At 36.2% G+C, this 17,012-nt stretch overlaps 1 protein-coding gene across 1 annotated transcript in view; it reads right to left on the bottom strand.

Moving 5' to 3' along the window:
* NUP155 (nucleoporin 155) overlaps positions 1-17,012 on the bottom strand; it is a 64,049-nt gene that overhangs the window by 23,963 nt on the left and 23,074 nt on the right. The window contains exons 14-21 of the mRNA XM_046672046.1: positions 15,720-15,830; positions 14,511-14,605; positions 13,418-13,506; positions 12,884-12,946; positions 12,202-12,349; positions 11,007-11,073; positions 9,399-9,514; positions 1,930-2,027 (exon numbers count right to left, since the gene is read on the bottom strand). Coding sequence (XP_046528002.1) covers positions 1,930-2,027; positions 9,399-9,514; positions 11,007-11,073; positions 12,202-12,349; positions 12,884-12,946; positions 13,418-13,506; positions 14,511-14,605; positions 15,720-15,830 — 787 coding nt within the window. The remainder of the gene's footprint in view (positions 1-1,929; positions 2,028-9,398; positions 9,515-11,006; positions 11,074-12,201; positions 12,350-12,883; positions 12,947-13,417; positions 13,507-14,510; positions 14,606-15,719; positions 15,831-17,012) is intronic.

Raw genomic sequence — 17,012 nt, 5'->3', positions numbered from 1 at the left:
CAGAGTGTTCCACCACGTTAGTATACTATAATCAGGTCCACTTTCCACCTGAAGGACATTTATATTGTCTCCAATGTTTAGTGACTAAAACAATAATGCAATAAATATCCTTAAAAAGGCTCTCCTGGAAAGCAGTCAGGTTTCTCTGGGACTAAAGCTTCCCAAACCTTGGATTAAGATGCATTGGTGAGTCATGAAACCAATTCAGTCATGACAGTTTTTTCTTTTTCTTAAAAAAGCAGCAGAATAGAGTAAAACAGGAAAGAAAAGAGTGTAAAACAGGTAGAGCTACTTTCTGAAATTTTGTTTCATTTGTGTGTGTATGCTTTTACATATCTGGGGCATTACGTAAATGTAAATAATGTAAATCTGGGTCTTACTGTGGGGAAAAAGTCTGATAAAGACTGCTCTAGGATGTACACCTACGGAAACTGCTGGTTTGAGTATATACGCATTTTCAGCTTTTGCTATACATATACAACCAAACTGCTCTCCAAAGTGGTCATTTCAGTGTATACTGCCAGCAAATTGAATGCTCCCGTTTGTATGAATCTTTATTAATGCTTGATATTGGCAAGCTTGAGGCCTTACTGGAGTTTCATTAGCAGTACTGAAAAAAGAATTTACAAGACAGCAAACAGAAAATGAGGGCCAGCAGGAAGGGAAGGAAGTACTTTAGGGACAAGAGAAAATGGCTGGGTCTTAATTAGCAAAGTTCTATTAGCCAGAATAATTGGCTCGAACAATAGAAGACAAAAAGAACTTAAAAAAATTGAATGACAGACAAAATTTAAGCAATAATTTATTATTACTCCAATTCATATCCAGAATAATTGATGATCATGAGAACTTTTCAGTTCCCTTACTCTATCCTTAGTTGTTACTATTTATAATAGATTAAAAAAAGGCCAAAACTTTGATTCATATTTTAAACTCTACAAAAAGGCGTCACTAATCATTTGGAAAATGCAAATCAAAACCACAATGAGATACCACTTCATACCTCTTAGGATGGATATTATAAAAAATAATAATCTGAAAAGTAACTGGTATGTGGAGAAACTGGAGCCCTTTGTGCACTACTGGTAGGAATGTAAAATGGTACAGTTGCTATGGAAAACTGTATGGAGGTTCCTCAAAACACTAAAAATAGAATCACTATATGATCCAGCAATTCCACTTCTGGGTATATAACAAAAGAATTGAATGCAAGGACTCAAATTTATATTTGTACATCATGTTCACAGCAGGATTATTCACAATATCCAAAAGCGGAAGTAACTCAAGTGTCCATCAATGGATGAATAAACAAAATGTAGCATATACATACAATCTTAAAAAAGAAAAAAATTCTGACACATGCCACAACATGGATGAACTCTGAAGGTATTGTGCTAAGTGAAATAAGCCAGTCACAAAAGGACAAATACTATATGATTCCACTTATGAGGTACCTGAGTAGTCAAATTCAGAAATAAAGAATGGTGGTTGTCAAGGGCTGGGGGCAGGGGGAAATGGGGAGTTATTGTTTCATGGGTACTGAGTTTCAGTTTGGCAAGATGACAAAAGTTCTGGAGATGGATAGTGGTGATGTATGCAAAATGATGTGAATGTACTAAATGCCAGTGAACTGTACACTTAGACATGATTAAAATGGTAAATTTTTTACCAATAAAAAAATCCCACTCATTAAAAAATAAGGTGTATATCATGTTTTCTGGTGGAGGAAGGGACAAAAATTTATGGGCTGAAAGTTATGGAAATACATATTGCCCCATTTTCCCCCATCACACTGCTGATACTTTAATAAACAATATTTGTGTTATTGCAAACTAGATCTTATTGAGAGATGTCCATTATTTTCTATTTGACTAATAAAACTCTCTACTGGGTTCATGTACATTTAACTGATCAGAAGCAATAATTTACCATGAAACTTCCTCTGCAGCTCCTGTTGCATTTGCTGGGTATTTCCATTTTCAGGACGCATGAATCCTATCAGCCTCTGCTGTACTTTGGCAGTAGTACTGAAACAGAAATTCCAGAGTGTACTGGTATTTTTAACAGCTTTATTGACATGTAAATTCCTATAACATACAGTTCAACCATTTAAAGTGTACAATTTAATTTTTAAAATACATTCATAGGGTTGTCCAACTATCACCACAATTGAATTATAGAACATTTTCACCCACTCCCCATTAGTGGTCAATCTCCATTTTCTCTTTTCTCCCACCTCTACCCCCAGGAACTACTACTCTACTTTCTGTCTCTATAAATTTGCCTATTCTGAATATTTCATATAAATGAACTGGAATATGTTGTAAACACTTTTTTTCCTCTTTAGTGAAATAATCACTGGCAAATCAATGATGACAATGTAAACCTGAAGCATTTTAATCTCTCAGATGTTTGAAGTTTCAGTGAGAATAGATGAGTAATAACAAGTTTCCTTTTATTGAACACTTGTTTTTTGCCTTCACCAATGATTTAACTTAACACACACAACAGTTCTGTAAGGTAAGTACTATTAAGAATCTCATTTTACAGATGAGAAAACTTCAGGACAAAAGCAAAAAGCAAAGAATCTGCTGTAAGGAAATACTGGCCGCTGAGAGAAATGAGCAAGTAAGAGCATTTGGTGTTGATTTGGTGAAGAATCTGATATTTGAGCTGTTAATGCAACTTTAGGGATGAGAAGAAATATTGCTGAACTTTCAGGAGAAATTCCTGTTTGGTAGCTGACGCTTGGTGAAATACAGATTAAGATTTTAACTTCAAAAGTATGTGACTACTGAAGCTATAATTGGTACACTGTAGGATCAAGCAAATAAGTGATTATGTCAATGTTGTTAGAAAACAAGATTTTTAGGGTAAAAGAAATTGAGCAAAACTCCTGCAATCTTAAATTTGAACTGAAAACAACAGCACAACTCACAATTCTATTTTATTAAAAAATAAAAACAAAACAGTATACAGCTTGACCAGGAGCAATGAATACCTCCAGCTGTAGTCTCTCATATGATTTCCTACCAAAAGAAACCAGAGCTCTGAAGAAATGGCCGATTCCAGGTGTAGGGGAGGAATTGTACCAAATGAGCCTGGAATGTCTCGTGATACTAGAAAGCAAAGAAGCTACTAAAGACTAATGTCAAAATGACCCCAGAGCAATCTGAAGAGGCAAAAGATGGGACAATTTCGCATTTAAAAAACATGCAACAGATTGAAACACATTAAATATGTTTAAAACCACAGATTGATAATGATACTAAATAAAAGCCTCAACTCATGGTGCTGGCTGAGATAGAGTAAGCCTACTACGGCCTCTCCCGTTGATTACAACTAAAACCCCAGGACAGAATACAAAATGCAACTACCATCTGAGGACTCTGAAAAGTTAGTAACAGCACACCGAGGGGAAGTCAAAACTCAAATGACAACCCATATGGAGGTGAGTTAGTGGTTTTTTCCCCTTACTCCTTTATCTCTAGGCTTTGACCAAAGGTGAGCTGAGTCTCAAAGCCGTGTGGACAGTAAAATTCCCAGGGAATGTTCAGCAAGGTCTGGAGACATTCTGATTGTCATTACTGGGGAGAACTACCGGTATCTAGTAGGTAGAGGCCAAGGATGCTCCAACAATGCACAGGACAGCCCTTACAACAAAGAATTAGCTAGTCCATAATGTCTATAGTGCCAAAGTTGAAAAACTTGGGAACACAGGAACTGGGAAGAGAGGGCCCTGTGGTCTGAACAGTTTGGAGGGAATCAGTTATTTTCTCTTGCTGCTTTGCCCCAAAGACACCACCATTTCCACAAACTGCACGACACCAAGGGAGCTAAAACAGAGAGGCAATGACTTTCTATCCAGATGACCAGTAAAAGGGACCCCTGGGAGCTAGATATTGTGAGGGAAATCACAGCAAGAAGAGGCTGAAGAAGGAGATCCGTTAATTCTGTGTAGCAACTTCTGGGCTCGCCCCCTAAGCTGTATATGTTTGGAACACACGGGAAGAAACATAGTGAAGATTCTAAGAACTGAACTGAGATATAAACCACTGTACAAGTTCCAGAATAACCTGTGAGACATTAATGCGAGAGACAGACCTAAAGAGCATAAGGCTTTGAAAACTAAGCTGACATTGGAATCACTGCCCACAGACTGGAAGACAGAACCTGCAGTCTGAAGCTAACTAGGTAGACTGCCTGCTGAAACAAACAAGACTGACGTTCTCTGGAGTACTGATACGTGCAGCGACATGAATAAATCTCAAATGCAGCGTGCTTCATAAAAGAAGCCAGAATCAATTTATATGACATTCTGGAAAAGGCAAAACCAGAGGTGAATAAGAGATCAGTGGTGGCCAGGGTTAGGTGTGGGAAGATGGAGTGGATACAAGAGAGACAGCACAAGAAAAATTTGGGGGGATGATGGAACTGTTCTGCATCTTGGTTGTGGCGGTGGTGATTATACAACTTTACACATGTGTCGAAACTCATACAACTGCACACCAAGAAAACATAGATTTTACTATATAACTTAATAAAAAACAAACAAAAAACCCACACTGCTCTTCTTTGGAGGATGTTGGAAACCAATTCATTACTTTTAAATTTGGTAAATAAAGAGAATGCAGCAAGCATTTATCCAGGCTTTCTGAATGAATCTTTCAAAATGAATCTCAGGATAACCAGATAGTTGAAGAAGAGATTTTTTTAAAACTATGGAGGATTATAGCAGGACCTCAGTTCAGCCAGTGTGTCCTTCGCCCATATAGGCTAAGTGCAGTGTTCAATCATGTACTTTACTTTTTTGTAAGGGTAAACCACTCACAAACAAAATGGTGGATTTGTGGCACAGGGCTCCAGCAGGCTCCGAATACTGCTCAGCAAGGTCTAGGGCATCCTAACAAACAGGGGGAAGCGGGGGGGGGGGGGGGGGGGCAGGCAGATTACATGGGATTTACACAGCAGGCTAATCCACTGGGTACCCAACTGCTATCAGAACGCCTCTCTTTCAATCCCTTGGCAACTCAAGCTCTAACTGGTATAAACAACCTCAAGATCCAATTATTAAAGGCTGGAGAGGACCAGTTGGCAAAGAATAAACAAAATAAAATCTCATCTGGGTGGCCCTGGCACCCAGGCCCAAATCTCCTCTGGAGCAAATGACAATACATTAAATATGTAAGGTGCTGACACTGCTACGACCTCCCAACTCACTTGAGAGAAACTGCAGTTTCACTGGTGTGTCTGGCACACTGAGGAGAAAATGTACCAACTGACCTAATCTCAGCTTTTTACCATATTCTTATCATATTCTAGGGTAAAACTAACCCTGGGAGCTTCACAAAAGCTTTGTTCACAAGATGGTCTGCTTCTGAACACTGATCACAACTGCTGAGCAGATCTAATCAGCTACCTATACTAATAAATAAATATATTAATTTTATAAACCAAGCCAGAAAAATACCACCAAGTATGACATATCTGCTAGCTTGGAAAAGATGGACTATGCTGGGCAGTCGAAGGTAACAGCCCCCAATGAAACAACTAATGTAAGAAATATGAAAAACTTGAAAAGCAATTCTAGTTGTATTCTTAGTGAGATTTGGGATTCACATTACAAGTAGTGATTGCCATGAAAAAGGAAAAGTTGGAAAATCAAAGGGCTCTTGGAATTAAAAGTATAATGGCCAGAAAAAAAATTTATCAGACAAACTGAACAAATGCTATTTAAAATAGAATTAAATGACTGAGAACATCAACTTTAGGAATTCTGCAATCTACAGGAAAAAAAAAAAGAACGAAAGAAATTATGGAATTTCTTTCCATAAGAATAAATAAATAAGAATAAATAAATAAATAAGAATAAAATAAGAGAAGAAACTGAAGCTAGACCCAGGAGAGTCAATACGATTCTCCAAAGAGAATGGGAAAGATGGAATACTACAATAATTTAAAAATAATAGAAGAACATTTACCAAAGCTTAAATCTTTAGTTTAGACGCTCATTGAAAATGTTCAGTTCTCAAAACACACTGAAAGAACACAGAGCTAAAGATATTATGGTGCAATTTCTGAATTTCAGTCACAAAGAAGAAAATCATAAAAAATTTCAAAGTAAACACAAGCCATTTACGGTGGAAAGAGAATCAGAAAAGCAACGTACTTTTCCTTTGCCACATTAAAATTCAGGAAGAAAATGGAACAAAATGAACACGAAGATCTGAGAGAAAAGTACTATGACCTTAAAATTTCATACCCACTAGGTAATAAAAAGGGCTGAAGCACTGATACATGATACAACATAAACCTCAAACACGAACCTCAAAACACGCTAAGCAAAAAAAGCTAGACTTCAAAGACCACACACTGTATGATTCCATTTATATGAAATGTTAGGAATAGGTAAATTTATAGAGACAGAATAGATTAACAATTATTTGGGGCTCAGGGGTAGAAATAGGGAGTGACTACAAATGGACAAAAGGGACGTCTTTGGGGTGAAGGAAATGTTCTAAAATTGGATTGTGGTGATGATTGCACAATTCTATATATTTACTAAAAGTCCTTTAACTGAACATTTAAAACAAGTGAATTTTATAGTATATAAATTATCTTAAAACAGCTATTAAAAAATTCCCATACACAGTGAAACTAATGTTGAAGGCATGCAAGGTTTGGTTGAAATTATGAAATCTGTTAATATAATTCTGTTAATAAAGGTAAAGAAAAAACTGTATGATCTCTTTTCATCTTCTTTAATGGGGAAACACCACATGCTTTCTCACTAAAGTCAGGAATAAGACCAGAGGCCCACTCTATCTCCATGATTTAACACTGTTGGAGACATCAGCCTAGGCAGACAGGAGAAAGCAACTAGAATTGGAAAGGAAAAGGTAAAATTATCTATGTGCAGACGACAGGGTTACATATGTGAAAAATCCAAAAACTCCAATGAAAAAACTACTAAAAACAGTAAAGAGAAATCAGTAAAGTAGTAGGTTATAAAATTAACAGATAATTGCAGTTATACATGCAAAATTCAATAAATTGCTTAGAAACTATTAATAGAAGAACATAATGGTAGAAAACAAACAAAAAAATCGTTCAATTAACATATCAGATAACTTCTAGGAAGAAGGATAATGGTAGAGGGCAGGAGGAGGAGGTAAGATAATAGATTGTGTTCAATTATTAACACTCACTGAGATGTGTATTTTTCATATTTTAAAACTAACTAGAGGAAGAAAAATCATGTATAAAACTTCTTAATCAGCATTTGGGGTGGGGCAAGGCCTGATCAATCCAGTAAAATAAGAGAATGAGGAAAGGGAGAAAAACAAAAAACAAAACAAAAAGCAAATTCAGGATGGTGAGAATAAAGATCAAACATTTAACTAATCCCAACAAATGGGAAGGGGTTAAATTCTCCTATTAAAAGACAAAGACTCTTAAACTGAGGTTAAAAGGGAGGAAGAAATCAATTTATATGTCGTTTAAGACACACTTAAAAGCATTCTGAGGGGCTGGCCCAGTGGCGCAGCAGTTAAGTTCGAGGGCTCTGTTTCAGTGGCCTGGGGTTCGCTGGTTCGGATCCCGGGTGTGGACATGGCATCGCCTGGCAAGCCATGCTGTGGTAGGCGTCCCACATATAAAGTAGAGGAAGATGGGCACTGATGTTAGCTCAGGGCCAATCTTCCTCAAAAAAAAAAGGAGGAGAATTGGCAGCAGATGTTAGCTCAGGGCTAATCTTCCTCAAAAAAAAAAAAGCATTCTGAAGGCTAAAAATAAAGAAAACTGATATAACCTTCTCAGGATACAACCAAATACTACATATTAACATTTTAAAAAGCCTTTACACCCAATAATTCTACTTTTAAAGAAATTCATCTGAAGATAACTGAACAAGCACACAAACATGTATAAAGAAGAATAATCACTGCACCTTGCTTAAAACTCCCAGAAATAGAAACAGCCTAACCATGACTAGAGTTCTACTGTTAATTGCTTGTATATAAATAACAGAATGATATGTAGCTAATACAGAATTTATTTATTTGTTTATTTTTTGGTGAGGACGATTGGCCCTGAGCTAACACCCATTGCCAATCTTCCTTTTTGCTTGAGGAAGACTGTGGCTGAGTTAACACCTGTGCCAACTTCCTCTATTTTGTATGTGGAACATCGCCACAGCCTGGCTTGATGAGTAGTGTGTAGGTCCATGCCTGGGATCCAAACCTGAGAACCTGGGGCCACTGAAGCAGAGAATGTGGACCTAACCACTACACCACTGGACAGGCCCCAAAAGAAGATAATTTCTTCCACTGATTTGGAATTTCCAAAAGGATATACCGAATGTAAACAATGTTTCATAAAAGTATGCATACTTAGATCCTATTTTTACTTTTAAAGAAATGTATATTTATATATGCTTTAAAAAGTTTATATTGTCATACTTCAAATCATAATTCTTTTGGGGAGAGATGTGAATTTTTTGAAATTTCTTATTACTTTTATAATAAAAAAAAGTTCATCCTAAACATATGTCCACACAAAAACTTTTACAGGAATCTTCATATCAGCTTTATTCTTAATAGTCAAAAAGCTCAAATAATCCAAATGTGCATCAACTGATGAACTGAAAAATGAAACAAAGTACAGATACACACTACAACATGCGAACCTTGAAAATATTATGTTAAGGGAAAGAAGCCAGAAACAAAAGGCTACATAGTGTATATTTCCATTTATATAAAAGATTCAGAATATGGCAGATCCATAAAGACTGAGAGTAGATTAATGCTTGCTAGTGGTTGGTGGGGGAGGGGATGTGGGGGGGGGGGGCTGTGGACTGAATGTTTGTGTCCCCACCGAATTCAGAGGTTGAAGCCCTAATCCCCAAAGTGATGGTACTTGGAAGTGGGGCTTTTGGGAAGTAATTAGGTTTAGTGTGAGTCCCCCTGATATCAGTACCCTTATAAGAAGAGACCAGAGGGCTTGCTCTCTTGTTTTCTCTCTGCCATATAAGGACACAAAAAGAAAGCAGCTGTCTGTAAACCAGGAAGAGGGTCCTCACAAGAACTCAACCAGGCTGGCACCCTGATCTCATACTTCCAGCTTCCAGAAATGAGAGAAATAAATGTTTCTTGTTTAAGCCAGTCTATGGAGTTTTTGTTATTGCAGCTTGGACTAAGACAGGGAGTGAATGCTAATGGGTATAGGGTTTCTTTTTGGTGTGAAGAAAATGTTTTGGAATTAGATAGTAGTGATGATTGCATAACCTTGTGAATATACTAAAAACTACTGAACTAAACATTTTAAAAGGATGAATTTTACAATGTGTGAGTTGATCTGAGCAAAAGAAAAAAGAGTAAATAAATCCTATTTATTCTTACTTTGGATTTCCTAATGGTCCTCCTGCAAATTGGGAGTTTCTGTCTAGAAATTCTTGCAAACCTTTTAGCTCTTGTAGCACTGACTCCAGCAGCTGGGAAGGAAAACTACTTTCAATCTGTAAGGAAGTATTTTAAAAAGCTTAAAAATACTGAGAAAGTATATATATATAAAATACATGCTCTGTATATCTATAATTGAATATAAAGTTTTAATTTTGAGGTATGCTATCTTTATAAAGTTATTTCTTATATCAATTCACACTTGGTGACTAGAATAAAAGGCTAGATACATCCCTCCCCTCCTGCTGATTTTACTGAGGTAGAATTTACAGACAGTACAATACACAAATCTTAAGTGAACACTTGATGACTTTTTACATTTTAATGCAGTCAGATCCAAACCACAATACAGAATATTTCTAACACCCAAGAAAGTTCCCTAATGCCCCTTTCTAGTCATTAGTCATTCTACCGCCCAGTAACCACTCTTCTGACTTCTATCATTATAGATTAGTTTTGTCTGTTCTTGAACTTCACATATACAAAGTGACATACTCTGTTAAGTAAATACATTTTTATTCTTAGAAATGTGAACTTTAAAACAGTATCAGAGGTGAAAAGATACTTGGTATCTTTTCATTTTAAAAAGAAAAAAGCTTATAATAAATATGTCCATATTTCACATTTAAAAAAGCCTTACATCTGAGGGGCCGGCCACGTGGCCGAGTGGTTGGGTTCGCGCGCTCTGCTTTGGCGGCCCAGGGTTTCATCAGTTAGAATCCTGGGCATGGACATGGCACGGCTCGTCGAGCCATGCTGGGGTGGCATCCCACATGCCACAACTAGAAGGACCCACAACTAAAAACACACAACTATGTACTGGAAGGCCTTTGGGAGAAAAAGAAAAAAAATAAAATCTTAAAAATAAAGTCTTATATCTGAATTTATGATAATATAAAATTCTATAAGATGTTTTCTTAAAGCTCTCTGGAGGGGCCAACCCCGTGGCCAAGTGGTTAAGTTCGAGCGTTCCGCTTTGGCGACCCAGGGTTTTGCTGGTTCGGATCTTGGGAGCAGACGTGGCACTGCTTGTCAGGCCACGCTGAGGCAGTGTCCCACGTGCCACAATTAGGAGGACCCACAACTAAAATATACAACTATGTACAGGGGGAACTTGGGGAGAAAAATGCAGAAAAGAAATTTTTAAAAAAAGCAGTCTGGAAAGTATGTCAAATTAGTATTGAGTCCATAGAGTTTTGGGGCATAAAAGCAAAATATTAAATCGTAACTTTGAGCAATATTAAGCACTAGGATTAACTCTATTTAGCCTTCACAACAACCTTATTAGGGAGATATATTATTATTCTCATTTTACAATGAGGTGTCAGGCTCTGAAAGGCTAAGAAATTTACTCATCAGTTAATCACTGCCAGAGCTGAGACAACTCGGGGTGGACAGTTCACTGGACAAGTACACAAGCACATACATATACAAATAATCATTGCATCTTGTTTATAACATCAAGAAATGTAAACCAATCTACTTATCCACTACTAACATAAACTGATTACATAGAGAGAATGGAATACTATTATACAACACACTTACTGCAGTGATCTCTCTGTTGCCACTCTTGAATACTCTCTCCACAACTAAACTAGCATCCCAGATGTTTCTGGAACAAAAAATGTTTTAATGGTTTTGTCATAGGTAAATAAAAGTAATTATAGTATGTAGTAAATTCCTTTCTGTGTTTATTCACTTTTTATAGTACAGAAGTGGTTTTGTCTAACATTTTACTACGTTATCTCAGAGAACAGAAAACAACAAAATTTTTAAATCTGATACATCTAAAGTTATTTCACACAACGAAATATTGCTGAAGAAAACTCAAAAGGCTCTAGGTTAATGAATTCTAAACAAGGAAGCTTATAATACAAAAAAAAGATTTAAAAGGGATTCTAACACTGTTTCACCACATTTTTAAGCAAATGACTCAAATGAAAGCATATATCTTAAAACTAAGAAAAATTTATACTAGACATGATAATTAACTAGATGGTACGGTAGACTGATCGCAAAAATGGCTGTTAATTCTTTATCCATCCTTATACCTACCCCCTTCACAATATGACTTTAACGCCTCTCTCATAATGAGGAGTCTACTTCCTATCTTTTAAATCCTGGGTTGGCCTGGAAACATTCTCCTACCAAGTGAATGAGGAGGAAATGACGGTAGGCCAATTCTGGCCTAGGCACTCTTGAAGAAGCTTGCAAGTTTCTATTCTCTGTCATGGAACTTTGCCACCACCAAGTGAATAATTCCTGGCTAGTCTGCTAGGATGAGACACCATGTGGTTTTCCAATCCAGCTGTCCCAGTTAAGGACATTCTAGACCAGCATTCAGACATGACCCTAAAAATGTGAGAGTCCAGCCAAGAGTGACGGAGCTCTGTTCAAACTCAGCTGACTGTATGTGCATGCGTGAGCCTAGCCAAGACCAGAATTGCCTATCTGACTTGCAGACACACGTCACTGAACTATGGGGTGGTCTGTAACACTGTATGTTAATGTACTTATAGATACATCTTGAAGATAAATATGTAACACAGAAACAAACATAGATGGTTGGACAATAAAAAAGCTGAATGATAGAAAACAATCTTATTAATGGACAAGTAAGCTGAAACTACCAGTAAAATTTAATAAAAATAAATGATGTCCCAAATTTAGAGTTAAAAATATTCAACTACACAAAATAGAACAAGGTGAGCAGCAGTTAATTATTCTATGAAAAACTTACCCCATGATTCGAGAGAAGTAGATGCAAATACCATTGTGTTTCCCAGAGTAGACAATCTCTGGTCCAGCCATACAACTCATACCTGTGGCCTGAGTTGCTAGGTTTCCCACAGGATACGCTGGAGTCGACATGGCAGGAGGATGTACACCTTGAATCCACATAAGAAAACCAAATCTTAAAATTTAACCTTAAACATTCAGAATTCTCAATAATCCAAGTTTGTTCTATCTAGACCCACACGTAAGAATATTTACAAAAATACTGGAATAGATAAATATGTAATTTAGTTTTCCCTGCTAAGAAGAGAGACTTAGCCTTGGATGGGAACTCCCAGGTAGGCTTTCCAGGGTTAGCAATGCAGGATGAAAAGGAAAGAAAGCTTGCAATCACTGCTCCTTAATGCTGGGAGTGAAATAGAACTAATTATACAGATTTCAGGGCTAGTAATTAAATCCTGGTCCTCAAATAAGGGGCTTTCCAGTTACACTACTGAAGGACTTCCTTAGTAAAGGCACTCATGACCAAATGCCATCCCTGCTTGGATGTCACTTCTAATAAATTACATTATTTTCAAGGTAATAGGGCAAGTTAATCTTTTTCTAGGTATTAAGGATAGTAAGCTCACAATGTTAGCTCCTCAAAAAGAGTCGTAGCAGAAACTGAAAACAAGGAAAAGAGGTACCTTGAGATGGTGTTCCCAAAAAGGATGGAGTCGGATATGGACTACCACTAGGAACAGGAGAACCTAAAAAGGAAAGAAATATAAAGATTTATAAAATTACCTCCCAATCTTTTGAATCTGATCAAAATTAGACATGGAAGTTGTTTCTAAGCATAAGATGAGGAATGGCACCATTCATAATATACTCAAGAATTAGGGACTCATCTCATTTCCTGGTAACTTTCTAACAATCCCCACTTTGGAAGACATTGAGGGGAGAGCTTATTAAATCATTCATCTCCTTCCCTTTGAATAAATAACAAAAGAGTTCTGTACATACTATTAGTTACATCTTATTTTGTTCCCTAGCATACATTAAGTATTCAGTATTAATAATCATCACTCTTAAGAGTAGACCTCTATAGACTTATTCACTAATAATACAGTAGCAATAAATAAAATATAATGAAAAGCTTTATACATTAAAACATGCTACAAAGTTTCCAAAATTCAAACTCTATTAGAAACAGTTTCATTTCAGTGTTTCATACTCACTAGAGTACACAGGAGACCCCAAGATGGGACCAACATTACTTGGAGCAGGGAGAGTGGTCGGAAATCTCATCTGTGCTTCACCACCATACCTATTTTTATGACAACAAAGGCTGAGTTTATTCAGTGAAACTATCCATCTTAAAAGCTGGAATTGTTCCAAGTCCTGCTTAGCTTAAAAATAAATGTTTTTTGGGGCCAGCCCCATGGCCAAGTGGTTTAGTTCACAAGCTCCACTTTGCTGGCCCAGGGTTTTGCCGGTTCGAATCCTGGGCGTGGACATGGCACCGCTCATCAGGCCATACTGAGGCCGTGTCCCACATGCCACAACTGGAAGCACCCACAACTGAAAAATATACAACTATGTACCCGGGGGTGCTTTGAGGAGAAAAAGGAAAAATAAAAAATCTAAATCACCCAGAATCTAATAACCCCTTAAAAAAAAAAAAAAAAAGCTTTAAACATTAGAGACTTTCATGTATTGTGTATGCATAGATACATAATAAAATGCTGATTTAGTAAATGTCGACTTGAAACTGCTACCAGGAAGAATTATAAGCAACTCTGGCAATTTCTTAAAAAAGAGTCTGCAATGCATAGAATTTACTTAATGAGTATATGGGCACTGTAATTTTCATACTAGATTATAGTTAGTATTTAAAAAAAAGCTTTTAAACAAAATCACGTTGTAAATTCTTATTTTTAGCTAAATATTTTCTTACTAAAAATATCTTTTTGACACCAAATTTCCTTAAAGCGATTCACAATTGCTGAATGCAAATGATACACATAAAGCAGAACTGGCATAGTGTTTCAGGAAGTGAAAAAGATAGATGAGATAGAAACCAAGGTAGAAAGAACACTAGACGGAGACAGTGGAGAAGAGAATCCAGAGAAAGGGAAATGACGCATAAAGTATGCTAATCTAGCTGTTTCCAGTAGCATTATCACCTTTCCAGATTTCACCTTTCTGCAAATGAATTTTAGTAACTTGCCTATACAGTCACTCAACTGTTTTGCAAGCCCTTAAACTATCACATTGGCCAATGCAAACATTTAAAAAAGTAGCCAAGAATGGAAGAAAACTGACACATACCTGAAGAAAGCCCGAGTAGCCCAAGCAGATACTTCTCTGTCACAGGCAGCAGTGGAACACGCAAGGATAAGGCAAGTTGCACAAGCCTGGTCTTCCTGTAAAAAAACGAATATCTTCCCTTATATTAAATATAAACATTTTTAAAAGGTTGTGTTCACTGCTGCATCCAGTGTTTAAATCCGTGCCTAGCAGGGCAAGTGCTTGATAAATATTTGCTGACTGAATGAAATCAGCTGCTACGAAAAAGGAGAAGTAAACACACTGGTCTTAAAGTTTATCACAGGCACTAATACTAAAGGATGCTCTCTTTTTCTTTTTATCTAGATTCTATGTTAGTTTCAGTGGCTTATTCTTCCCATTTTTTTCTCATGGTCTTTTTACATCTTTTAGAAAACGACAATACAGTCACGTGCTGCATAATGACATTTTGGTCAACGACGGACCACACATACGATGGTGGTTCCATGAGATTAGTACCATATAGCCTAGCTGTGTAGTAGGCTATAGCCTCTAGGTTTGCGTGAGTACACTCTATGACGTTTGCATAAAGACAAAACTACCTAAAGACACATTTCTCAGAAAGTCAAGTGCCAGGTACTATTTTAAGAGTTTAGCAGGTATCCTCATACTACATAATATTATAATGTAATGCATATTTTACATATGAGGAAATAGAAGCCCAGAGAATTCAAGTAATCTACCCTGGTGGTGGAGCTGGTGGTTCAAATCCAGAGTCTGTATATTTAACTCTGATCTGATATTCTTGATTTTAAACTAAACATTACCAGTTTTACCTCATCAATTCTAGTTGTGGCTTTAAAATACTAATGTCCCCATCATTATTGCCTCAAGTTTTTTCCTCACACCACTAAGTAAAAAACAAAAAGTATTTGTCCATAATTGTCTTGTCATTTTAATAAAAATGTATTTGTCATATAATTTGAACATCAGATTCCTCCTAGTACACTTTAATGATAAGAAATTATCAATAACAGAGAATAAGAATCTGAACGTTTACTATAAGCCTTACAGCATATTAAATCCCACTCCCAAGTATCAGTACACATATAGTGACTAAGGTAAAGAAAGGAAGATTTTGTAAAATTACCTGTTAATTACAGTATTTTAGTCCTAACTTATATAAAATTTAGCTATCATTCCCACTGTTTAAAATATCACTACATTAAAAAAAGAAGTACAAATGATTACCTGATGTAATTTAAAGAATCTTTCAATTTCTTCTCCATCTCCGCCCACATTACTCACAAGTAGATGCCTCAACTGATCTACAGGTCTAAGTTTATGAAACATAAGACTCCCCTAAGAAGTTAAAAAAAAATAAAGAACATGAATAATAGATTTACCAAGCTTGGCTGGTAGCAATGGATCCTGCTACACTACGTAATAAAACCAATGAAACAAACAAAAAAACCCCACAAGAATACAAAGTAAATCAGTTAAAAAGATTATCTACATTTCAATTTCCCAACCTACACTAGATCTACATATCCACAGAGGAAACAATATGAAAACACTGCCCCCCTTTCCCCCTGACAAAGGAAAGCAAAAGGGTGCTGACTCTGTCAGACACAAAATATACTATAAACCTTTATCTTATGCATGGTAATAGCACATGAATAAAGAGTCAGATAAGTGGAACAAAATAGAAAGTTCTGACATAGGCTCAAGTAAATAGTAGAATTTAGTATATAATAAAAGCTATTCTTCAAACCAGAGGCTAAAAGTTAGATCACCCATTAATTACGTCAGCACAAGTACGTCCATTTAGAAAAAGATGAAGCTGGATCCATACTCATATCTGTACCAGGATAAATTCCAAACAGATCAAAGGATTTAAAGGACAAAATAAAATTATAATAGTACTAGAAGAAACTATGGGTGAATTCTTTTATGAACTTCATTGAGTGAAGAAGGTTTTATCACCATGACATAAATCCCAAAAGATAACTGAAGATTTTAATTACTTATAAACTTATCCACATAGGAAAAATCTCAATAAACAAAATCAAATGATAAATCACGAAAAATATTTGAGGCTAAAATACAAAAAGTTAGTTTCCTTGATACATAAAGAGCTTCTATAAATCAAAAGGAAAAAGACAATTCAATAGAAAAATAGAGAACGGGAAGAGTTCACAGAAAAATAAACACTTGAAAAGATAGTCTCACTCTTAATAAGATGAAATATTGTACTTGGACAGGATGCAAGGAAACAGGCACTCAACATTCACTGATAACGAATGTATGTATACAGGGAAATCTGGCAACATCTATCAAATTTATAAACACACATACTCTTTGACCCATCAGATACAATTCTACAGCTTTAGTCGCACACGTGCATAATGATATACACACAAGGTTGTAGCATAATTTTTAATAGCAAAAGATGATCCATTAATAGGGGATTAAATACGGCATAGCCATATAAAGGAATACCTTTCAAATATAAAATAGAAAGTTCTTTATATATCGATATGA

The sequence above is a fragment of the Equus quagga genome, chromosome 9 (genome assembly GCF_021613505.1).
Source record: "Equus quagga isolate Etosha38 chromosome 9, UCLA_HA_Equagga_1.0, whole genome shotgun sequence".
In the NCBI taxonomy this organism is placed as follows: domain Eukaryota; kingdom Metazoa; phylum Chordata; class Mammalia; order Perissodactyla; family Equidae; genus Equus; species Equus quagga.
The sequence above is the reverse complement of the archived record's forward strand: the minus strand, read 5'-3'. Positions and strand labels throughout refer to the sequence as shown.